Here is a 26,252-nt window from a genome sequence, read left to right as displayed (position 1 = left end):
GGTTGTACTCCATCTGCCCCCGCGGTTCCTTGAAGGTGAGGAGGAACTGCAGAGCATAATGGTCCGTGCGCACCCGACATTTCCTGCTGTACAAATATGGCCGAAACTGTTTACACGCGAAGATCACAGCGTACAATTCCTGACGGGTCACACAGTAGTTCAGCTCGGCCCCGCTCAGGGTCCGGCTGGCGTACGCAATAACCCGTTCCATCCCTTCCTGCACCTGCGACAACACCGCACCCAGCCCGCTGCTGCAGGCGTCGGTGTCCAAAATAAAGTCGGTGGTAAAATCGGGGAAAGCCAGGGTGGGGGTGTGGGTAAGGTGGTCTTTGAGGGTGGTGAAGGCCGTCTGGCAGGCCTCCGTCCACTTATAGGGGTTCTTGGGGGAAGTGAGTTGGGTGAGGGGGCGTGCAATCTCGCTGAATCCCTTTACAAATCGACGATAATAGGTGGCGAGCCCCAAAAATGATCTTATCTCTGTCAGGTTCCTTGGCTGTGGCCAATCGACTACGGCGCGTACCTTGTCCGGATCGGTGCGCACCCCTGCCTCGCTGACGCGATGTCCGAGGTACCCCACCTCGCGCTGTGCGATGTAACACTTACGCGGCTTGAGCTTGAGATGAGCCGCTCGCAGTCGCTGGAACACCTCCCATAACCTAGACCATTGCTCAGACAGAGATCTACTGAACACGATCACATCATCCAGGTAAATCAGGCATTGTTCCCACTGCAAGCCCCGCATCACCAACTCCATCAACTGCTGGAACGTCGCGGGTGCGTTGGTGAGCCCGAACGGGAGTACTCGAAACTTGAATAGTCCCATTGGGGTGGTGAATGCGGTTTTTGGCCGATCCTGCTCCGTCATCTCCACCTGCCAGTACCTGGACGCGAGACCGAGGGTGGAAAAATACCGCGCTCCGGCGAGGCTGTCAAAGGTGTCGTCGATGCGCAGTATGGGAAAGGCGTCGCCGAGGCTGACTGCATTTAATTTGCGGTAATCGACGCAAAACCGGGTTGACCCGTCCTTTTTCGTTACTAGTACCACCGGGGCAGACCAGGGGCTCGCCGAGGGCTGAATTATGTTATCGCGGAGCATGTCCCCGACCGCCTCTTTGATCTGGGCGCGTTCGGGTGCGCCCACGCGGTACGCGGGGAGTTTTATGGGTCGGGCGGCACCGGTGTCGATTTGGCGCTTAACGAGATCTGTGCGACCCACGTCCGAATCGTGTTCGCTGAACACGTCGGCGTACTCCCGCAGTAACCCGCGTAGCTGATCGGCCTCTCCCTTAGGTAAATCTGCCCAAGGTACGTGTAACGCGTCAAGCAGGGGAACGACCTCGGCGTGGGGAGTCGGGCCGACTCGCCAGGCCAGGTCCTGGTGGTCCTCGGGGCGACCGGGGTCCTCCGCCCAGAGTGCGAATACCGAGTCGCTGGAGTGGCGCGCGTGTAGGGGGTGCACTGCGGCTACTGTGGTGCGCCGTCGCAGTATTGCCGGGGTGCCGTGGGGGTTGAACACACGCATAAACAATCGGCCCCCATCGGCGTTTACCAACGTGGCTGATCCCACAACCCCGTATCATTTTGCCAACTCCGGGTGAGGAGTTAGCATTACCTCACCCGATGGTCGGTGCGCGGGGCCGGTGGAGGGTGTCGCCACAGGCATCAGCATCTCGGCGAGCGGCCCGATGGTGACGGCCGTCATCAGGGTAGCGGCCACGGGTGTGAAGCGGGGGCGATTCGGCTCCCGCCCCAGGAATGGAATCCGTTCCCCGCTGCCTTCCACGGTGGCGCACCGCTGTCGGGGCTGCACGTTGAGCCCCAGCTTTTCCAGGAGGTCGGTACCTGCGATACACTCGTGGCACAGCACACTCGAGACGTAGAACTCCTGGGTGCACACCTGGTGGCCTATGCGGACCTCCAGGGTGGCCCTCCCCAGGAGCCCCATTCCGGCTCCGCTCGCCGTGTGCAGTGCGCGGTCCGGGGCCTGCAGGTGGCTCACGTCAATCCCGAGCACGCTGCAGTGCGCCGCGCTCACAAGCGAGGCCACCGCCCCCGTGTCCAGCAGGATCCGGGTACGCATTCCGTTGACCTGCCCTTCCACCAGCGACGTGGCCCCCGTGATTCCTGCCACCAGCTCCCGTAGCCAGTTGCCAGGAGTCACCGCGTCCATGGGCGTTGTCGCTGGAACCTGTGTGAAGATCACTCGCTCGCCATTATTCCCATTGTCGTCGATATGTGTCGGGACCGCGTCGATTGTACCCCTAGGTGGTCCATTCTCTAGGGGGCGTTGGCGTTTAACCCTTCGGCATATCTAGCGCGGGCGATCTGAGGGCAGTCTCTCACGAGATGCCCCTGACGGCCGCACATATAACACGCCCGGGGGGGGTGGCGGCTCCGTAGTGGGCACCCTGCCCGCTCCCTCTCCCCCCAGTGCGCCGCTGCCCAGACTCTGCTTCTAGTCGGGCTACCCTCCCAGCTAGCCCCCCCACCGTGGAGCGCAGCTCCCCCATCTCAGACTAGATGGTCTCGACGGAGGCCTGCAGCTTGGTCATATCTCGGCCCATTTTGTCCTCCATCCCCCCAATGCTGGCCTGTATCCCGGCTACCCATCCGGGTACTGTCTCCCGGGGTCTCGGGGGCTCCCTTGCCCGTCCCCCTTGTCGCGATGGCGAGCTCCTCCTCCTCCTCGTCGGAGAGTAAGCTCGCCACGGCGCACTCCCGTCCCCGCCCTCGGGGCTGCGTGCACTCACCGGAGAGCTTCTCACATTTACGCGCGCGCTCGACAAGGGTGTCGAAGGGGAGGCGCGCCCCATCTACATTTGGTTGCCACCACGGGGTACGCATCAAATATCGCTGTACCTTCCCGGCGGCAAGGTCATCAATTATTTTCGCCTCATACTCCGGGTGCGCGATCCGGGTTAGTGCGCGCACGTCCTCGGCATAACCTCGCAGATCCTCACCGGGTTGGCGGCGGCGCGCCTCTAAGGCCGCCTGCGCCTCCTCCTCATCATGCGTGCCGAAGCGTAGTTCAAGCCGGCGCATTAATTCCCCCCACTGGGTTTGTGCGCTTGCGGGCAAAGCCTCTACAAAGTCTGCTGCCCGCCCATCCAAGTGCATCTCCAGCTGCTGCAACGCCTCCGCGTCCGTCCAGCCATTAAAATTCTTTGCACCTCTGATGCTGCGGGCAAACGAATTCCATGACGGAATCCCCTTGCCCGTGAACGTGCATTTTATCTTAGCCTGGGGTGGGGCGCCTCTCTCCCTTGGAGGTGCGAGGGATCGTACCACCTCTGACACTATTACGTGGGGGTCGTCGGCCCCCGGGATCTCCCCTGCCTGCGACCCTGCCCGCGAAGTACCGATGCCCCCAGACTCTCCACTAGTGTGGGAGCTGCCGCCGCTGCGCTCCTCACAGGGCGGGGAAGGGTTGCCGCGCTCCTGTTCCCCTCCCTGCGCTGTCCCCCCCCGAGTCCGGGTTTCCTGCCGGTAAGGCATCACTCTCGACCGCCCTGAGACCCGCTAGCGCTTCGCCGGCACTCGAACGCGACGCTCCCCACCCGCGCAGTCCCACGCACCAATCACACGCGGGTAACAGGGGGTTAGAGGTCGGAGGGCAAGCGACGTCACTCGTACCCACGCCGCCAATTGGGGGGATTGGATTAAATGGATTTAAAAGGGCTACGCGATGGGCACGCGTGCGGGATGGGTATCCGCTTGCAAACGTGGGAGTCCGCAGCCGAGGGTTTTAAGCGCACACACCCCACGCGGCGCCGCTCCACACACGCGGCGACCACCGCTAACAGCAAGCGCACCCACGCTTCCACTCTCTTTCCACACACTCGCGAGACCACACCAGTCCGTTATTGGATCGCCGACGATTTATTCCACCGGGTCAGCGAGCCCTTATTTAACCGAGTCAGTCAGGATCAGCGCGGCAGGACCAATCTATCTCTCGATAGTCGGCACTATACTGTACCTATCCTTCTCCACTTAACCCTCTCAGGCTTTTTAAGCTAAGACCCAAATCCCTCTTTCTCTCTTACTCACGGTTCATCGCTACTGTCGGCTGGTCCTCGCGGCACGTCGATACGTCTCACGGACGTTCGAGTGGCTGGACTGGGGAGTTGACGGGCCGGGAGTTGACTCGAGCAGCAAGAGAGCTCTTGCCCTCGCCCTGACCCGCTTTATTATTTCTACATCAAAGGGGCTACCTGGTGCCGACTCGCTGGCCAATCAGCTCGCTGGGATCCCTCACCAATTGGTACGCCCACCTGTATTCCAGCATCCCCGGGTCGTTGCTTTCAGCGACGTCCGCATCTAAATTTACCTGCTCAGCGGCCATCCAACCAGAGGGCGACCCTGCTTTCCCGCCGCTCGTGGCTCCGCTCTCCCCCTACCTGCCCTGCCGACCCGTGTGCGTGAGGTGCGTACTAACCGCGGTGGCGGGGCAGCCCCGCCGTGAACATGTCATTTCCACTCAAGTCACGGCGCCCCAGTGTGTGTTAGCGTCGGAGGAGACCGTCTAATTCCCTGGCCGCAGGAAACCGTGAAGATTATCCCTTTATGAGGGCTTCTGGGTGAAAACCTGTCAGCCAGGGTGTCTCCCCACGCGCTCTAATTGTGGGGGGAATGCGTGCATGTGTGTTTCGGTGGGGGGGGTGGTGAAGTAGAAGCAGCGTCGGCCTCGCTGCTCGGGGGCGGCGAGATCGCAGGTGGGCCACCCGCCGATCGGCTCCGTGGCGGCGGCATCACATATCTGCCAGCATGAGCAGCCAAGCCGGCGCCTCGAACGATAACATACAGCAGTGGAGAGAACCTGCTTTCAGCAAACCAGCGGCCAAGCATGTGCTGACTTGAGTCATCCAGCAGTGGAGAGACCCTGCTGTCAGCGAACCAGAGAGAGTGCGGACGACACAGCTCATCACCCAGTAGGGGAAAGAGCCAGACCAGCCACTCATAAGCAAAAGTATCAGCGAACCAGCACTGAGCGCGTTCAAGCAGCACCAGGAGGGAGCAGCGTGCCGGCGAGCTCATCCCCAGCGGCGTGCCGGCGAGCACATCCCCAGCAGCGTGCCGGCGAGCTCATTCCCCAGCGGCTTGATACACGCTGAGCGAGAGGGAACCTGCCTTTGTTCGTATGCCCATCCCCCACCTTCACAAACCCGCTACGCTTACGTCGTCTGCTCACACAAGAATTTACCAAAAGAAAAATCCTACGAACCTACACACTAAGACTAATAAACCATCAGCTGGCCATGAAGGCATCACCGCCCCTCAAGTGATAACTAAGTTTTTTTTGTATTAAATTTTTTGTTTTTCGTTTTGTGATTGTACTTCTAATCGCATAAATTACCCATAGATTCATCAATACGAATTAATTCTTGATACCTTCGCCACGGAGCTACGCTCACGGGGAGAAATTATGTTAAACCGCTTTCCTTATCATACAATCTTGTTCACGAATTAATTAATCTCCCGTGAGATAGCACGTCCCACCGCACACCTTACTCCAAGCCATCTCTTTAATTCTACGATCTTGCTGATGAATTTATGAACGTATATTTGTGCCTTTGGGAATAATAACTGTTTTGATCGCCTTTTCGTATGAATATCGTCATGTAATCTTTAAGTACCTTTCGTTACTGATCGCCGCACGTACTCGCATACTCTACAGAATACTCAACTGTTCCATGACCCAATGTGCTAACAAAGTGATAAGGGTTGCTTATGGATCTATGAATGAACGCGGTACTGTGTGTGCAGATTCCAGTATAATCTTTCATGATAGAGTATCAAGGTTTTTTTGTTTTGTTTAGATGTTTTACCGACTCTCTCTCACCAACTGAGCACGCGGCAGAATTAACAACAGGTGCTGTTGTCAAAGTGAAACAACCCAGTCGTTGAGGATACTGTGTTGATTCTGTGCTGAAATTCCAAGATTGAGAGTTGCATCTTCTAAAGTAAAAGTTTAGTTAGAAAATAAAATTGATCAATGCAGAATAACTGGTTCTGCGTTGAGATATGAACTTGGTGACCTTACATAACATAACACACTAACACACTCAGTAAATGTTAAAGCGAGAATAATTGTATAATACTGAGCGATAATACGAAGTTAACAGCAAAGCCGAGTTGACTCTGGCATACATGATCACAGCACCTGCATAACTGCATATGATTAATTGTATTATCCCGATTGATAACCGACCCTCGTCAACGAGGCGGGGCCTAATTATCATAACGACTTGAATTAGCATAACCACACCACTCGCATAAATGAATCCGATTATATCTCAAATTAGCATAAATTATACACATAATTACACAAATTAACATACTTTCTGATAAATTATGCAAATTTCAGATTTCATTTATAGTTTTTTTTTTATTTTCATCAAATTTTCATAACCTGCATATACAACAAATGTACCAGTTTTGTTGAGTCTTTCATTGACATGCTAATTTCTCTGCTCCAGCAGCTGCTAGAGCAGACCCACCTCTCTATCTGCCCCCCCCTCTCTCTCTATTTAAGGCCTCGACACAGAGGCATTGGGTCTCTGTGTGTCTATGTTGTGTCTCTCTCTGTGTGTCTCTGTGTTGTCTCTTTCTGCTTGTGTGTGTCTGTGTGTCTCCGTGTCTGTGTTTTGTCTCTCTCTGAAATTTAGTTCTACCTGATGATGGTTGCTTGTGTTGCAATCAAATCTTCGTATTCTATTTATTTATTTTCTTTCTACGTGACTTCACCGAAAGAACCAAAGAGTAATTCCTGCAGTTACGACAGCTTCAAATCAGATGTGTGGAAATCCACCCCGAAGCGTCCGGGGGAGAGAAAGAGCGAATGGACCGATGAGAGCCTGGTACATGTTAGAGAGAGAAATAGGCCGTTTGAGAAAACAAACTTAGCAATTTTTTTGGAAATGTAATGCAATGCAACACAGAGAGTCGGCTAACACACAGGTAATGCATAGACTGGTTGATTCCTTATTCACATTCACATTCCTTATTGCCGTACAAATACTGGAGGAAGGGCCTTTTCTATTGATTCCCCCAGGGTCTGGAATGCTATCGCCAATAAACTGCAAATCGGATCACTACCTGTGAAATCTTCACTCAAAACTGCTCTAGATGAGTTGTACACCCCTAGCTGCCACTGCTGTTCAGAATGGCCTGAAATCAAATGTATCATTCCGGATGACTGCTGCAAAGTATGATCTTAAGTTTTGATTATAGTGTGCTGTTTTGATCGAGAAGAAGCCTGATGGCTCGTTGGGACATTCCGTCTACAGGAAAGCCACCCACACGGATTCCTATCTAAAGCCTGACTCCCACCACCATCCAGCCCAGAAGAACTTCCTCATCAAAACACTACACCATAGGGCCCACTGCATCTCCGACCAGTGCCACCTAGCCAGTGAACTGGACTACGTCCACCAAGCCCTCAAGATGAATGGATACTCAGACCGCACAATCCGCAAAACTGTAGCCCCAACCATGGGGAAACAACCATCTCAGGACTGAATCAAAACCATCACCTTGCCATACATAGCAGGTGTTACCAAAAAGATTTCCAAAATCTATAACAAACACAAGATCCATGTCCGATTCAATACAGTACACAAAATCCGTGATTTGATCCCATCTGTGAAGGATGTCATTCCTGACATGCAGTACCCTGGTGTCTACAAACTAAGTTGTGTCTGCGGCAGCAGTTACATTGGGGAAACTAAATGTCTCGGACCGTGTTCGCGAACACAAGGCAGATTTGAAACGCAGTAGAACCCAATACCTCTGCAGTGGCTAATCATTGTTATAACGCAGTGGGCTCGCACGATATTGTTTTTTCTGAGACCAAGGTACTCTGCAAACCTTCGTGCTACCATCAAAGATTTGTCTATGAAGCTATCTAGATATATAAACACAGACACAATTTCAACCGAGAAGATGGGTATACGCTGAGCAACCATTGGAAGGACGTGATTAACAAAGCAAAGTCGTAACTTGCTGTGGTGCTTCCATTCTTCCTGCCGTTTGGCTGTTATCTCCGACTCTCTGAGTTACATTGCCCTGTTAGGTGCCTCTGCATTAACGGGCTGGGGTCTCACTAACATGGCCACCTCTGCTCCCTTAGCCTCGATGTAACGATGGTTCTGCTATGTGATAGGCTTTGTACCTCACTGGCATCACCACCATTGCGGTGGTTCTCTTGCGTAGAAGCACTTGCCTCTTAAAGGGAGTGCTCCTAATCTCAGCTTGTTACCTGTATAAAAGGCACCTGTCCACAGAAGCAATCAATCATTCAGATTCCAAACTCTCCACCATGGCCAAGACCAAAGAGCTCTCCACGGATGTCAGGGACAATATTGTAGACCTACACAAGGCTCGAATGGGCTACAAGACCATTGCCAAGCAGCTTGGTGAGAAGGTGACAATAGTTGGTGCGATTATTCGCAAATGGAATAAACACAAAAGAACTGTCAATCTCCCTCGGCCTGGGGCTCCATGCAAGATCTCACCTCGTAGAGTTGCAATGATCATGAGAACGGTGAGGAATCAGCCCAGAACTATACGGGAGGATCTTGTCAATGATCTCAAGGCAGCTGGGACCATAGTCACCAAGAAAACAGTTGGTAACACACTACGCCGTGAAGGACTGAAATCCTGCAGCGCCCGCAAGGTCTCCCTGCTCAAGAAAGCACATATACATGCCCGTCTGAAGTTTGCCAATGAACATCTGAATGATTCAGAGGACAACTGGGTGAAAGTGTTGTGGTCAGATGAGACCAAAATGGAGCTCTTTGGCATCAACTCAACTCGCCGTGTTTGGAGGAGGAGGAATGCTGCCTATGATCCCAAGAACACCATCCCCACCGTTAAACATGGAGGTGGAAACATTATACTTTGAGGGTGTTTTTCTGCTAAGGGGACAGGACAACTTCACCGCATCAAAGGGACGATGGACGGGGCCATGTACCGTCAAATTTTGTGTGAGAACCTCCTTCCCTCAGCTAGGGCATTGAAAATGGGTCGTGGATGGGTATTCCAGCATGACAATGACCCAAACACACGGGCAAGGCAACAAAGGAGGGGCTCAAGAAGAAGCACATTAAGGTCCTGGAGTAGCCTAGCCAGTCTCCAGACCTTAATTCCATAGAAAATCTGGGGAGGGAGCTGAAGGTTCGAGTTGCCAAACGTCAGCCTCGAAACTTTAATGACTTGGAGAAGATCTGCAAAGAGGAGTGGGACAAAATCCCTCCTGAGATGTGTGCAAACCTAGTGGCCAACTACAAGAAACGTCTGAGCTCTGTGATTGCCAACAAGGGTTTTGCCACCAAGTAATAAGTCATGTTTGCAGAGGGGTCAAATAGTTATTTCCCTCATTAAAATGAAAATCAATTTATAACATTTTTACATACGTTTTATTGGATTTTTGTTGTTGTTATTCTGTCTCTCACTGTTCAAATAAACCTACCATTAAAATTATAGACTGATCATTTCTTTGTCAGTGGGCAAATGTACAAAATTAGCAGGGGATCAAATACTTTTTTCCCTCACTGTACCTTAGGGCGCTGGCTGTGGAGGCCACTCAACGATCGGTTCTCTGATTTTACATTAACAGGTTACATTTCTCACACTAACACAACCACCTCGCTCGCCGAGCTCGAGGTTGCTGCTCTGTGATCTCCCATTAACACGTAATTTTTCGCATTAACATAGCCACCTCAGGGCGCTGGCCGTGGAGGCCGCTCAACAATCTTACATTAACATGCTAATTTTTACTTGGCAGCCCTTTGATTGGTGGAAAACCCAAAACCATCGCAGTCGCTGCCCACCACATTTTTACTTGGCCTCTGACATTTGGTCTATGCCCATTTCAAACCTTTATAAACTGTTTCCTTTGTAAGCTAACCCCTCTTTCTGATGACGAACGCGTGTCTTGCGATCGAAATATCGTAGTTTTTTGTTATTTCTTTGAACCTATCTACGTGACTTTAACAAAGGATCCAAAGAATACAAAGAATATGTGAACCATGCTTCTGCTTCAATCTTTGCAAGTGGTGATTATGGACAGGTTGTAGTCTCTTTTCCAGCAAGCAGAGCGAAAAGTTATTGCCTGTTCAGGGATCAAAGACCACTTGCAGATCTTCTGTGGACATCTAGTTTGTGAGGTATTCGTCATCAGATAATTCGCTTCATAGCCCCTCTAGTGGTGGCTGTTAAATTCACAAAAAAAGGTATTGCACTGAATTTGGTTCACTTTGGAGTGCTAGATTATTCTTGTCGAAGTAGGGGCTTTAGTCACGATGGTAATGTGCAGGTACCCTATCTTGATGGTGGTGGTGAATGAGGTTTCTTCTTCAGTCGCAGAGTTGGTTGCATTAGCTGTGATTTCTCAATTAGCAGAGTGGGTCACGTCCAGGGCAATCTTCCACTCTGATACCTCTTGTGAGCCACTTGTGGGTCTTGTAAGATATCGTGGTGGATCATCGAAAAACACAGTGAAAAATAAACACATCGTTGTAGAAGGTTATGACTAAACTTATATTTATTAGAAAAAAATACAACTGTCATGTGTAAAATGTGTGGAACAGAGAGCTATCACACGCTCCTACTGAAGTCACCTCACCCGTACGTGCATGGTAGTAATGATGGTGGTGTGTACTGGATTAGTTCTCAACCGTTTTCACTGCATGGCACACACACTTTGGAGCTTGCTCGATCTTCGTGGTACAACAAATTCCCACACAGCGAGTGGATGGGAATGTGATACTTATCGAGAAGGAAGACATCAAGTGGCGCTGCCAACATCTGTGAAAATAATTTTCCCAACTGCACGAGTGTATTCATGTATGTCTGTGTGTCTCTGTGTGACTCCATGTCTGTGTGTGTCCTTGTGTGTGTATCTTCGTGTCTGTGTATGCATCGTCATGTATGGAAATATGGCCAGGAGCTAAATGCTAATGTAAAGGGATCAACTAGGAGCATCTTGGTTGCATCAGATTGACCGTTCCTGTCAAAATGTAGGAAAAATGGGATCTTGCTTGCTGACTGCCATGAGGAACTTAAAAATAATGCAATTAACGTACAATAACTGAACAGGAAATCTAAGATTAGATGAAGAGAGTACCAATACACATTTAAAATAGGAGTCAGAAAAGGTGACATTTTGGCCAAAGTTTTTCACAGCAACGTAGAAATATGATTTTCCAAACAATTGGTTTTAAGAAACAAAGATGCAAATGATAATGGTGAAAGAAATTATAATCTCAGATTTATTAATGATTCAATCAAATATGGGCAAGATGGTGGCATTAACTATATTGAGTGGACGAGAGGGATTATACAATATTTGTTTGTATTTTCTCGGGCACGTGATCAATGTGTCTCGAAAGAGAGTTTGAATCCAGATAACGCCTAGATACAGAAAGTTGTCAACATGCTTAATAAGTGCATAGGAGAATAACATAACGTTTCTCTTTTTAGCGTTGAGGACCAGTTTTAGGCATTAAGTAGAAGTTGGAGAAGATTATCGAAGTAATGTTGTAGATGAGAGATGGCAAAGGTGTATTGACCACGACTAATGATAATGGTCATTATTGCATGATTACACAGTATTTTAAGTAATGTGGAATATTTTGCTGGTGTATTTATAGATATGTCAAGAAAGTGATTTGACATTTTCTGCTTTAAATGCGTTCAAAGGGTAAACCGGAATTAATTCAATATATTTATTACACTTTGATGTCAGACAAACATAAAATATCTGGATCTCATGTGCAAAATTTTTATTGTTCACAGGTGGCTGGAATGAATCCAAACAATACATAGTCAAGAAGTCCAATGATACAAAATGTGTAGAAACAGGACCAAATAATCCACCCAGGTAATATATGCTGCACAATTGTCATGACAAGTGATATGGTAACGAGTTTATCATCATTCAATAACGCTTACGAATTTAATTAAAACAAACTCTATGAAAGGGTAGTTAATTAAATCAATCAAAATTCTAGCGTAGAATAGAAAGCAATTCCAAATGCTATACACATAAAGTAATATATAATTACAAAAAATAGATTGGCAGTAAACATCAGTTGTCGAGCTGAATATTTGATAATCTGTTTAAACTATATATACATCCACATATCTTTCACAACTTTCACTTATATATTGGACTATACAGGCTATTTCTTCATATTTTGAGTGACAACTGTACTTCAATTTAGAGGTCATATTTCATTTCCTAACTTTTATAACCGATATATACTAACAACCCTTTTGACAAGTTTCATTGGCATATTTATATCTAACTAGCGGTAAGTAACCAGCGTTGCCCGGGTCAAAAAAATATTTTAGAACTACTCTTAAAATCCTTACATATACATACACAGATACTAAGGTATTGTGAAAGCCCGGTGGGCCATTTGTCCATTTCACCACCAACAAAATTATAAGAGGCATGCACAAGTCCAAAAAGTTATAGAAGGTGTGGGGTAAGTAATTGATCTAAAAAGTTTCTGAAAATTGTCGACCCCCCCCGCTCAAAAAATATCTTTACCCCCGCGTAGGTATATATAACTACAAACTGACTGTGGTTACCTGCTTTGACTACAGCAGTGCATACCTACTTTTGGTGGGATCTGCTTTCCCTAGACCAGTGCATACTGACTGTGGTGGTAACTGCTATCACTACAGCAGTGTACACTGACTGTGGTGGTACCTGCTATGATTACAGCAGTGCATACTGATTGTTGCGGTACCTGTTATGATTGCAGCAGTGGAAACTGATGTGGTGGTACCTGCTATGATTACAGCAGTGCATATTGTGGTGGTACCTTCTATGATTACAGCAGTGCATACTGACTTGTGGTACCTACTATGATTACAGCAGTGCATACTGTGGTGGTACGTGCTATGATTACAGCAGTGCATACTGACTGGTGGTACCTGCTATGATTACAGCAGTGCATACCTACTTTTGGTGGGACCTGCTTTCCTTAGACCAGTGCAGACTGACTGTGGTGTTACCTGCTATCACTATAGCAGTGCACACTGAATGTGGTGGTAACTGTTATGATTACAGCAGTGCATATTGTTGTGGTGGGACCTGCTATGATTACAGCAGTGCATACTGTGGTGGTACCTGCTATCACTACAGCAGTGCACACTGACTGTGGTGGTACCTGCTATGATTACAGCAGTGCATACTGATTGTGGTGGAACCTGCTATGGTTACAGCAGTGCATGCTGACTGTGGTGGGACCTGCTATGATTACAGCAGTGCATACTGTGGTGGTTCCTGCTTTCACTACAGCAGTGCATGCTGACTGCGGTGGGACCTTCTATGATTACAGCAGTGCATACTGTGGTGGTTCCTGCTTTCACTACAGCAGTGCAAACTGACTGTGGTTACCTGTCTTCTTTGGTTCTTTCGGTAAAGTCACGTAGAATGAGAATAAAATAATAAATTGATAAAATAAAATAACATAGCACAATAATATGTTATGTTATTTTATTTGATCAATTTATTATTTTATTCTCATTCTACGTGACTTTACCGAAAGAACCAAAGAAGATGAATCATTGCAGTCACGAAAGCTTTAAATCGAAAAAATGTGGTTACCTGCTTTGACTACAGCAGTGCATACCTACTTTTGGTGGGACCTGCTTTCCCTAGACCAGTGCATACTGATTGTGGCTGTACCTGCTATGATTACAGCAGTGGAGACTGCTGTGGTGGTACCTGCTATGATTACAGCAGTGCATACTGACTGTGGTCATATCTGCTATGATTACAGCAGTGCATACTGCTGTGGTGGTACCTGCTATTACAGCAGTGCATAGTGACTGTGGTGGTACCTAGTATGATAACAGCAGTGCATACTGACTGTGGTGGTACCTGCTATGATTACAGCAGTGCATAGTGACTGTGGTGGTACCTTCTATGATTACAGCAGTGCATACTGACCGTGGTGGTACCTGCTATGATGACAGCAGTGCATCATGACTGTGGTGGTACCTACTATGATTACAGCAGTGCATACTTTGGTGATACCTGCTTTAACAACAGCAGTGCATGATGACTGTGGTGGTATCCTGCTATGACTGCAGCATTGCATGCTGACTGTGGTGGTATCCTGCTATGACTACAGCATTGCATACTGACTGTGGTGGTATCCTGCTATGACTACAGCAGTGCCTACTGACTGTGGTGGTATCCTGCTATCCCTACTGCATTTCATACTGACCGTGGTGGTATCCTGCTATGACTACAGCAGTGCCTACTGACTGTGGTGGTATCCTGCTATCCCTACAGCATTTCATACTGACCGTGGTGGTATCCTGCTATGACCACAGCATGCATGCTGTCCATATTGGTATCCTGCTATGACTACAGCAGTGCATGCTGACCATGGTGGTATCCTGCTATGACTACAGCATTGCATGCTGACCGTGATGGTATCCTGCTATTACTACAGCATTGCATACTGACTGTGGTGGTACCTGCTATGATTACAGCAGTGCATACTGCTGTGCTGGTACCTGCTATTACAGCAGTGCATACTGCTGTGGTGGTACCTGCTATGATTACAGCAGTGCATATTGTGGTGGTAGCTGCTATGATTACAGCAGTGCATACTGTGGTTGTACCTGCTATCACTATAGCAGTGCATACCGACTGTGGTCGTTCCTGCTATCGCCACAGCAGTGCATACCGACTGTGGTGGTACTTGCTTTAACTACAGCAGCGCATACCCACTGTGGTGGTACCTGCTTTCACGACAGCAGTGCATACCGACTATGTTAGTACCTGCTATGACTACAGCAGTGCATACTGACTGTGGTGGTACCTACTATGATTACAGCAGTGCATAGTGACTGTGGTGGTACCTACTATGATAACAGCAGTGCATACTGTGATGGTACCTGCTATGATTACAGCAGTGCATAGTGACTGTGGTGGTACTTGCTATGATTACAGCAGTGCATACTGACCGTGGTAGTACCTGCTATGATGACAGCAGTGAATCATGACTGTGGTGGTACCTACTATGATTACAGCAGTGCATACTTTGGTGATACCTGCTTTAACAACAGCAGTGCATGATGACTGTGGTGGTATCCTGCTTTCACTACAGTATTGCATGCTGACTGTGGTGGTATCCTGCTATCACTGCAGCATTACATACTGACTGTGGTGGTATCCTGCTATGACTACAGCAGTGCCTACTGACTGTGGTGATATCCTGCTATGCCTACAGCATTGCATACTGACCGTGGTGGTATCCTGCTATGACCACAGCATGCATGCTGACCATAGTGGTATCCTGCTATGACTACAGCAGTGCATGCTGACTGTGGTGGTATCCTGCTATGACTACAACATTGCAAGCTGACTATGGTGGTTCCTGCTATGATCACAGCTTTCACTACAGTAGTACATGCTGACTATATCTATGTTATATATGAAAATGACATTTGTGAATGTGTCTGTTCGAAATGTTTAGCATACTTGCTGACATGCAACCAACTTATATTATCATACACTCACTCACACAGCCACTGACCCATTCACTAATCACACACTCACTCATCATACGCTGACTCACTCACACATCATACACTTGGAGTGTCAAGCTGCCAGCTATGGCTGCAGTTTGGTCGCGTCAGCTAAGCCCCCCCAGCCGTGGATATCTGCCAACCTCAAATGTAACAGTCGTTTTTTTAATGCAAAGCTGAATGTCTGTGGGAGTTCTTCCCATCTCCTCAGAACTGGTCATCCTAGAACACCCTTCTCACCCACTGTCAAGCCACCTTAGAAGTAGCCAAACAAGCCTGCGTAAATATATTTTTGGCCCGAGTCATTAATCTCTAACAACACTTCTTAACCCTTAGCAACCTCAACAATCAGCCCCTCTCAGCCCTGCCTTCCTATAATCTTTGGTTCTTTCGGTAAAGTCACGTAGGTATAAAATTAAATTAATTAAATCACGACGTTTCGGGCGCAACACAAGCGTCCGTCATCAGGTATAACAACCACAGCAAGAAACAATGAGAACCATAGCAAGAAACAACTACAGCAATTGTTTCTTGCTGTGGTTGGTCCACGTGATAACGGACGCTTGTGTTCCGCCCGAAGCGTCGTGATTTAATTCATTTTATTCTATTCCTATGTGACTTTATCGAAACAACCAAGAGTATGGATACCTGCAGTCGCAAAAACTTCAAACCCTGCCTTCCACTTTCCCTACCCCCACAGTCCTTGAAATTGCACACTTGCTTCACCTCTAAAAAGCGGTTACTTCCCATGTCGCTACAATAGACTTATTCAACCACTTTTAGTCCGCATACTGGACATTACACAGCACTGAGACGGCTCTACTAAAACATTACTGATCTTAACAAGATCATGGATGACCAGTACGCCACAGCATTGGTTGGCCTTGATCTCTCAGCTGCCTTCAATACCATCGACTGTGAGATACTCATCAGGTAGCTATGGTCAAGGTTTGAACTATCAGGTATGCCACGGGAGTGGATTGAGTCGTAAATTTTTGGTCAATCACAGTTCGTCAAGCTGGGTGACAAACAGTCATCACCAATGCAGTGCCTAGTTGGCGTACGAGTGGTCCATCCAAAGGCTTTTGCTATTTTCCACATACGTCTCTCCGATCGCCGATGCATGATATCAAGTTATATAAATATGTTGATGATACACAATTATACACCACTATAAAGACAAAGTTAGATATGAAGAGCCTGGAAAACCTCTACATTTGCACTCGAGTGGTGCAAGTGTGGTTTGCACGAAACTAAATGCTGGTCAATCCAGGGAAATTTGAGTTCTGCTGGTTTGCACTCCGAGACTTACTTGGATTTGAAGTCTCAATTAAAATTTGGGTGGAATTTTAGCCCAAATGGTTTTGTCTCATTGCCAAAAGATACATTCATTAGCAATCGTTTACATGTGATGCCAATTGATCAGAATCAGTTCAACCATTCCCATCTAGGGTGGATTTGATGAAACATTGATTACGTAGACCAGTTGAGTGTCAATTTCATGATCTCAATCTAATCCACAGAAAAAGGATTTACCTGTGAATCCCTACAGGTATGATTTAAATTATTGTAGCAATTAATATCAATGCTTGTTTATTAAGAGTACCTTACAAAATCAAGTGTGTATGTGATGTAGAGATGGAATTATTTAGATTTACCTTTGCGAATTTGTACGTTCTGCACACGAAGATGTTGGCTTAATGCTGCCTTGATTTTCACTTCGCTCGTCTGTCTGGGCACCATCATCAGTCTTGACTTGTAGGAAAACTTGATGATAATCTGGAAAATAAAAGATCGCAAAAGTCGTGTAAATATGGCTCTTTTTCCCACAGTATTCATCCTATTGCAATATCTGCTCTATAGGTCATATGCTGAAATAAGGTACATGCCAAGAACAAATGTTTATTTCCCACAATTACACTTCGAAGATGTATTTAGATAATCATCTGGCAGATCTTTTATTAAATGTTCTGTAGAAGAAACCGTACCGTTTGCTGTTATGGTACATGTAAAGTTTCCTGGTTGTCAATCAATGTTAATGTATGTACGAAAGATGAACTTCTTTTGCATGGTAAGTAGCCAACAGTGCTAATTTGGGGTGCGTAAGCTCGATCTAGGTACGTGAGGTAATCGGATGTTAATCATATATCGAATAATGTTTCGATTTAAAGCTTTCGTGACTGCAATGATTCATCTTCTTTGGTTCTTTCGGTAAAGTCACGTAGAATGAGAATAAAATAATAAATTGATAAAATAAAATAACACAATAATATTCTCACGACGTTTCGGCCACAACACAAGCGGCCTTCATCAGGTGAAGGGGCGAGACTGTCTGGTAGGACAGCGCTGGAGTGAGAGAGCCACGTTCAGATCACGGCTTTTAAGCTGTGTGAGAGGAACAAAGAGCCTTGACAAAGGAATTAGCATATAATTTAGCATTGAAATGGCTGAATGATTAGCTTGTGACTGGTCACAGAAATAGCTATGTTAAAAGTTAAAGCATACACATCCGCAGAGGCACCCATTGTTAAAAGGAATTAGCATAGAATTTAGCATTGAAATAGCTAAGTTAAGGCATACACATCCGCAGAGGCACCCCTTGACAATGGAATTAGCATAGAATTTAGCATTGAAATAGCTGAGTGATGCGCTTGTAACTGCTACAGAAATAGCTACGTTGAAGTCAGAGCATACACATTCACCGAGGCACTTAGTACAAATCAAACAGGAGAATTTAGCATTGAAATAACTAGGCGAATTTAGCATTGAAATAACTGAGTGATTTGCTAGTGACTGGTCACAGAAATGACTACACATCTGAGCTATTCACAGTACTATATAGTGAACCAATAAAAACTAAAATATAAATTACCTTCACGTTATCAATAAACTCTATATTCTCCAATCAGCTAAGCTACCAACAATAAGTCGTTATATATCACAATGCTATATGGCGAAAAAATGGGTGGATTCTTACCCTCAAATTTCTGCACCACGGATAGCTACGGGCCCCGTTCAGAACGGACGAGTTCGTCCATGGTCGGAACAGAGGAGGGGGAGAGAGACAGCTGCGAGGCCCTAGTATACTCCATGTTGTAAAACTATACCATTAACCGTGGTGTTAGAGGTATTAGGAGTCAATGCTGGTGAAAGAGCTGCGGTCTGAAGGTCATCGTAAAAATACAATTAATTAAGAACAGAAATGATTTAAAACATCTTTCCAGTGGTTACTAAGCCTGAATCCATCTTCTCGGTTGAAATTGTCTCTGTGCTTGTATATGTGAATGGCCTCATGAACGAATCTCTCATGGTAGCCGGTTGGTTTGCAAAGAACCTCCGTCTTGGAGAAGTCAATGTCATGTGAGCCCACTGAATTGTAACAGTGATCTGCCACGGCAGAGGAGTTTGTCCTACCGTGTTTCAAGTCTGCTTTATGTTCGCGGATGCGGTCCGAGATATGTCTTTTGGTTTCTCCAATGTAGCTACTACCACAGAGGCACTTTAGTTTGTAAACGCCCGGGTACTGTATGTCTGGAAGAGCATCTTTAACAGATGGAACTAAATCACGGATTTTATGTACTGTGTTGAATCGGACCTGGATCTTGTGTTTATTCAGGATTTTGGAGATCTTTTTAGTGACCCCTGCAATGTAGGGTAAGGTGATGGTTTTGAGTGGCTCCACAAGAGGATCCTTCTTCATGACTGGAGTGATGGCTTTGCGGATTGTGTAGTCGGAGTAGCCATTAGCCCTGAGAGCCTGGTGTACGTGCTTGAGTTCACTGGTAATGTGTTCCTGGTCGGAAATGCATTGGGCTCTATGGTATAGAGTCTTGATGAGGGAGTTCTTCTGGGATGGATGGTGGTGGGAATCCGGTTTCAAGTAAGCATCTGTATGGGTAGCTTTCCTGTAGACAGAGTGGCTCATTGAACTATCATGTCGCCTTTTAATTAAGACATCCAAAAAGGGTAGTTTGCCATCTTTTTCGACCTCCATGGTAAATCTGATGGCTGGGTGTATGGAATTGATGTGGTCGCGGAATTGGTCTAGAGCAGGCTGGCCATGTGGCCAGATGACAAAGGTGTCATCAACGTACCTCTTCCATAAGGTCGGGCGTAGAGTGGCAGTCTGGATGGCGTCAGTTTCAAATTTTTCCATGAATACGTTGGCTACAACCGGAGATAGGGGGGAGCCCATTGGGGTGCCCTCAGTTTGTTTGTAGAAAGTTCCATTCCAGGTGAAGTATGTGTTGGTTAAGCAACGTCTCACCAGGGGGGGTACATCAGTATGCAGTCCTTGATGAACCAGGTCTTCAATGATAGCGATGGTGTCAGGTACCGGGACTTTGGTGAACAAGGACACCACATCAAAACTGACAAGCAGGTCGTTTGGGGACAGGGAAATGTCTTTGATTGTCGATACCAGGTGAGTAGAATTTAGTACCGCAGAGGTGGTTTTTCCAGTGAAAGGTCGCAGTATATCAGCCAGAAAACGTGCCAGTTTGTAGGTGGGGGAGCTGATAGTAGAGACGATGGGACGAAGGGGTGTATCTTCTTTGTGTATCTTTGGAAGGCCATATAATCTTGGTGGTCTGGCAGCAGAGGGTTTCAACGAGAACTGTTTGATCTCATCAATTAATGCTGTTGAATCAGAGATAATTTTGTTCGTTTTGGTGACCAGGCTGTTGGTGGGATCTCTTTTTATTTTTGTATAGCTGCCATCGTTGAGTAGTTCTTGAATTTTGTTGTTATATTCTGTTTTGTCCATGATGACAGTGGCATTGCCTTTGTCAGCTGAGAGAACGACAATATCATCCCTCTTTTTTAATTGAGATAATTCAAAACGTTCGTCTTTGCTGATGTTGCTGGGTGGCAACTTAGCGTTTTTGAGGGTTGCAGCGATTTCAGATCTTGCTACGTCTGCAGATATGTGACTCAAGCCCTTGAGTGCAACGTCGACATGGGCAATGATATCATTAACCGGTAAGTGTCTCGGTGTGACAGCAAAGTTTAGACCTTTAGCTAAAACGGATTTCAGACCATCAGAAATGGAACTGTTACTGCGATTAATTACGACTTTGTTGACGTCTATCTTTTCGGTGTGTGGATCCGATTTTTTGCTGGAGAGGTGATTGAATTTGGAAATCAAATTGTCCCTACATTTGTTCGACATAGTGGCAGCCGAAGAGGTAGTCATATTGTCTACATGTTCCCAATCCGATGTAGACATTGTTGCTGTCAATTTTAAGTGTGATTTGTAGAGTGTCTTGTCTAACTGATCGAGTTCGGTGCGTGTAAGTCTGATTTTTTCCGAGATAAGAGCGAAGCTAGTTCTAGCTAGAATTCGTTTTGCATTGAGAGAATTTGCAACAGCAGAGGTTAGTGTAAATGCGGTTGGTATTACCTTAGAGTCGCGGCATCTCTTCAGAAAGGTGAGAGACTCGATTAGTTGAGCCTTCTTATCCCGAAGTCTGTTGAATGATCTTAAGGATGTGTGGAATCCCTCCCCGTAGAGGCGGTTAAATTTCGATTTAAAGCTTTCGTGACTGCAATGATTCATCTTCTTTGGTTCTTTCGGTAAAGTCACGTAGAATGAGAATAAAATAATAATAAATAATAAAATCATTCAGCCATTTCAATGCTAAATTATATGCTAATTCCTTTGTCAAGGCTCTTTGTTCCTCTCACACAGCTTAAAAGCCGTGATCTGAACGTGGCTCTCTCACTCCAGCGCTGTCCTACCAGACAGTCTCGCCCCTTCACCTGATGAAGGCCGCTTGTGTTGTGGCCGAAACGTCGTGAGAATATTATTGTGTTATTTTATTTTATCAATTTATTATTTTATTCTCATTCTACGTGACTTTACCGAAAGAACCAAAGAAGATGAATCATTGCAGTCACGAAAGCTTTAAATCGAAATTTAACCGCCTCTACGGGGAGGGATTCCACACATCCTTAAGATCATTCAACAGACTTCGGGATAAGAAGGTTCAACTAATCGAGTCTCTCACCTTTCTGAAGAGATGCCGCGACTCTAAGGTAATACCAACCGCATTTACACTAACCTCTGCTGTTGCAACTTCTCTCAATGCAAAACGAATTCTAGCTAGAACTAGCTTCACTCTTATCTCGGAAAAAATCAGACTTACACGCACCGAACTCGATCAGTTAGACAAGACACTCTACAAATCACACTTAAAATTGACAGCAACAATGTCTACATCGGATTGGGAACATGTAGACAATATGACTACCTCTTCGGCTGCCACTATGTCGAACAAATGTAGGGACAATTTGATTTCCAAATTCAATCACCTCTCCAGCAAAAAATCGGATCCACACACCGAAAAAATAGACGTCAACAAAGTCGTAATTAATCGCAGTAACAGTTCCATTTCTGATGGTCTGAAATCCGTTTTAGCTAAAGGTCTAAACTTTGCTGTCACACCGAGACACTTACCGGTTAATGATATAATTGCCCATGTCGACGTTGCACTCAAGGGCTTGAGTCACATCTCTGCAGACGTAGCAAGATCTGAAATCGCTGCAACCCTCAAAAACGCTAAGTTGCCACCCAGCAACATCAGCAAAGACGAACGTTTTGAATTATCTCAATTAAAAAAGAGGGATGATATTGTCGTTCTCTCAGCTGACAAAGGCAATGCCACTGTCATCATGGACAAAACAGAATATAACAACAAAATTCAAGAACTACTCAACGATGGCAGCTATACAAAAATAAAAAGAGATCCCACCAACAGCCTGGTCACCAAAACGAACAAAATTATCTCTGATTCAACAGCATTAATTGATGAGATCAAACAGTTCTCGTTGAAACCCTCTGCTGCCAGACCACCAAGATTATATGGCCTTCCAAAGATACACAAAGAAGATACACCCCTTCGTCCCATCGTCTCTACTATCAGCTCCCCCACCTACAAACTGGCACGTTTTCTGGCTGATATACTGCGACCTTTCACTGGAAAAATCACCTCTGCGGTACTAAATTCTACTCACCTGGTATCGACAATCAAAGACATTTCCCTGTCCCCAAACGACCTGCTTGTCAGTTTTGATGTGGTGTCCTTGTTCACCAAAGTCCCGGTACCTGACACCATCGCTATCATTGAAGACCTGGTTCATCAAGGACTGCATACTGATGTACCCCCCTGGTGAGACATTGCTTAACCAACACATACTTCACCTGGAATGGAACTTTCTACAAACAAACTGAGGGCACCCCAATGGGCTCCCCCCTATCTCCGGTTGTAGCCAATGTATTCATGGAAAAATTTGAAACTGACGCCATCCAGACTGCCACTCTACGCCCGACCTTATGGAAGAGGTACGTTGATGACACCTTTGTCATCTGGCCACATGGCCAGCCTGCTCTAGACCAATTCCGCGACCACATCAATTCCATACACCCAGCCATCAGATTTACCATGGAGGTCGAAAAAGATGGCAAACTACCCTTTTTGGATGTCTTAATTAAAAGGAGACATGATGGTTCAATGAGCCACTCTGTCTACAGGAAAGCTACCCATACAGATGCTTACTTGAAACCGGATTCCCACCACCATCCATCCCAGAAGAACTCCCTCATCAAGACTCTATACCATAGAGCCCAATGCATTTCCGACCAGGAACACATTACCAGTGAACTCAAGCACGTACACCAGGCTCTCAGGGCTAATGGCTACTCCGACTACACAATCCGCAAAGCCATCACTCCAGTCATGAAGAAGGATCCTCTTGTGGAGCCACTCAAAACCATCACCTTACCCTACATTGCAGGGGTCACTAAAAAGATCTCCAAAATCCTGAATAAACACAAGATCCAGGTCCGATTCAACACAGTACATAAAATCCGTGATTTAGTTCCATCTGTAAAAGATGCTCTTCCAGACATACAGTACCCGGGCGTTTACAAACTAAAGTGCCTCTGTGGTAGTAGCTACATTGGAGAAACCAAAAGACATATCTCGGACCGCATCCGCGAACATAAAGCAGACTTGAAACACGGTAGGACGAACTCCTCTTCCGTGGCAGATCACTGTTACAATTCAGTGGGCTCACATGACATTGACTTCTCCAAGACGGAGGTTCTTTGCAAACCAACCGGCTACCATGAGAGATTCGTTCATGAGGCCATTCACATATACAAGCACAGAGACAATTTCAACCGAGAAGATGGATTCAGGCTTAGTAACCACTGGAAAGATGTTTTAAATCATTTCTGTTCTTAATTAATTGTATTTTTACGATGACCTTCAGACCGCAGCTCTTTCACCAGCATTGACTCCTAATACCTCTCACACCACGGTTAATGGTATAGTTTTACAACATGGAGTATACTAGGGCCTCGCAGCTGTCTCTCTCCCCCTCCTCTGTTCCGACCATGGACGAACTCGTCCGTTCTGAACGGGGCCCGTAGCTATCCGTGGTGCAGAAATTTGAGGGTAAGAATCCACCCATTTTTTCGCCATATAGCATTGTGATATATAACGACTTATTGTTGGTAGCATAGCTGATTGGAGAATATAGAGTTTATTGATAACGTGAAGGTAATTTATATTTTAGTTTTTATTGGTTCACTATATAGTACTGTGAATAGTTCAGATGTGTAGTCATTTCTGTGACCAGTCACTAGCAAATCACTCAGTTATTTCAATGCTAAATTCGCCTAGTTATTTCAATGCTAAATTCTCCTGTTTGATTTGTACTAAGTGCCTCGGTGAATGTGTATGCTCTGACTTCAACGTAGCTATTTCTGTAGCAGTTACAAGCGAATCACTCAGCTATTTCAATGCTAAATTCTATGCTAATTCCATTGTCAAGGGGTGCCTCTGCGGATGTGTATGCCTTAACTTAGCTATTTCAATGCTAAATTCTATGCTAATTCCTTTTAACAATGGGTGCCTCTGCGGATGTGTATGCTTTAACTTTTAACATAGCTATTTCTGTGACCAGTCACAAGCTAATCATTCAGCCATTTCAATGCTAAATTATATGCTAATTCCTTTGTCAAGGCTCTTTGTTCCTCTCACACAGCTTAAAAGCCGTGATATGAACGTGGCTCTCTCACTCCAGCGCTGTCCTACCAGACAGTCTCGCCCCTTCACCTGATGAAGGCCGCTTGTGTCGTGGCCGAAACGTCGTGAGAATATTATTGTGTTATTTTATTTTATCAATTTATTATTTTATTCTCATTCTACGTGACTTTACCGAAAGAACCAAAGAAGACGAATAATGTTTATTGTCCATACCTGTATTAACATTCTCAGGTATTGTACATATATACAGCAAAAGCGCTGTTGTCTGACATTTTACCATCCACAATGCCCAATTAACCAGCCCTTGTCATAGACGGCAATATAAATCTTCCTTCACATATCCAGAAAGATTACGACAGCCATCTGTCATCTTGCAGTGCGCCTTTCATTGATCCTTTGTTGTTTACGGAAGCTTCAGAATTCCGTGGAGTGGTGGTGCTATCCTCAGTCTATACACAGTATTGTACTACTGTAAACGGCTCGACTGCTTCTCTACACTCAACTAAGTATGTTCTTCTTTTTAATTGCAATTCACTTCATTAATCACTTCCTACTGCATCACTTTTTTCATCTACCATCCCTCAGGATGCCATATTTCTTTCTTTGACCACTTCAACTTTCTCTTCTCTTCTATCCCCCCTCCTTGGTGAAATCCTCTACCTTGCTAAAGTGGAGGACTTCAATCTCCACCTTCGTAGCCGCATTGCCTCCGCCCTACTCTCACTAGTCAACTTGTTTGGTCTCCACCTGCTTTCATCCCCCCATACTTATACATTTGTTAGTAAACTGAACCGTATCTTACTTTCAGACAATGCATCACTTGTCTCTACTGAGTTACACCCCCCCCCCCGACCACTTTCTAATGTCCCTCACAATTTGTTTAACTTCCCTTGCTCCTTCCACTCTATTGGCTTAATCACACTCCTATGGACACTTTCTTCCCAAATTCTTGCTTATATTCCCTCCAAATTTATATCACTGACATTCCTCCCTCTCCCCTGACTCTTCCTCTTCTTCCCTCTCTATTGTGGAGGGGTACTATGGGGAACAAACACATGGTGCGGGAAGGTATTTTACACCCACACCTTGGTGGCTACAACCACGTCCGCTATGGCTTCACCCCCAGTGGGTACAAAGGGCGGGGAGCCAGAGAGCTCAGGGCAGAGTGTTGGGGCCAAGGCTGAAGCACCAGTGAAGAAAGAAGGCCGGCTAGGTGAGACCCTGGAACTCCTGTGACCGCTGCCCTTTTCAGGGCCGGCACAGCAAGCCAATGGTGCAGCCCCAGAGCCAGAGTCCTTCTAAGGGCCGGTCTGGTTGGTGGGGTGCCGAAATCTGTGTCTGACCAGGGCCAGATCAGATAGCCTCCTCTAGAGCCTATATCCGGAGGAATTGGGAGAGACTTAGGCTAGATAGCCTGGGGTTGTTCCTGAGGTATACGGGTGAAGGGGCCGCTACCCCTTCCAGTGTAACCCTTGTTAAAGCTTGAATAAATAGTGCTGCCTCTACTCTGCCATCTCCGTGTCCTGGAACCGACTACAATTGTACTATCCTCTTCCATCAACTACCTAGCCACCCCCCCCCCCCCCGACCCCACATCTTTGCTCCGCGTCAGCTAAGAGCCCCCCAGCCTTGGATATCTGC

General features: G+C 46.5%; 1 protein-coding gene across 4 annotated transcripts in view; it reads left to right on the top strand.

Moving 5' to 3' along the window:
• Positions 1–26,252, top strand: part of LOC116956641 (interferon-induced very large GTPase 1-like) — a 139,021-nt gene that overhangs the window by 96,591 nt on the left and 16,178 nt on the right. For all 4 annotated transcript variants that reach the window (XM_032978412.2, XM_032978413.2, XM_032978410.2 and 1 more), the window contains one exon: positions 11,797–11,881. In XM_032978412.2, the coding sequence (XP_032834303.1) occupies positions 11,797–11,881 (85 nt within the window). The remainder of the gene's footprint in view (positions 1–11,796; positions 11,882–26,252) is intronic.

The sequence above is a fragment of the Petromyzon marinus genome, chromosome 66 (assembly GCF_048934315.1).
Source record: "Petromyzon marinus isolate PM22_M1 ecotype Great Lakes invasive population chromosome 66, UKy_Petmar_22M1.pri1.0, whole genome shotgun sequence".
Lineage (NCBI taxonomy): Eukaryota > Metazoa > Chordata > Hyperoartia > Petromyzontiformes > Petromyzontidae > Petromyzon > Petromyzon marinus.
The sequence above is the reverse complement of the archived record's forward strand: the minus strand, read 5'-3'. Positions and strand labels throughout refer to the sequence as shown.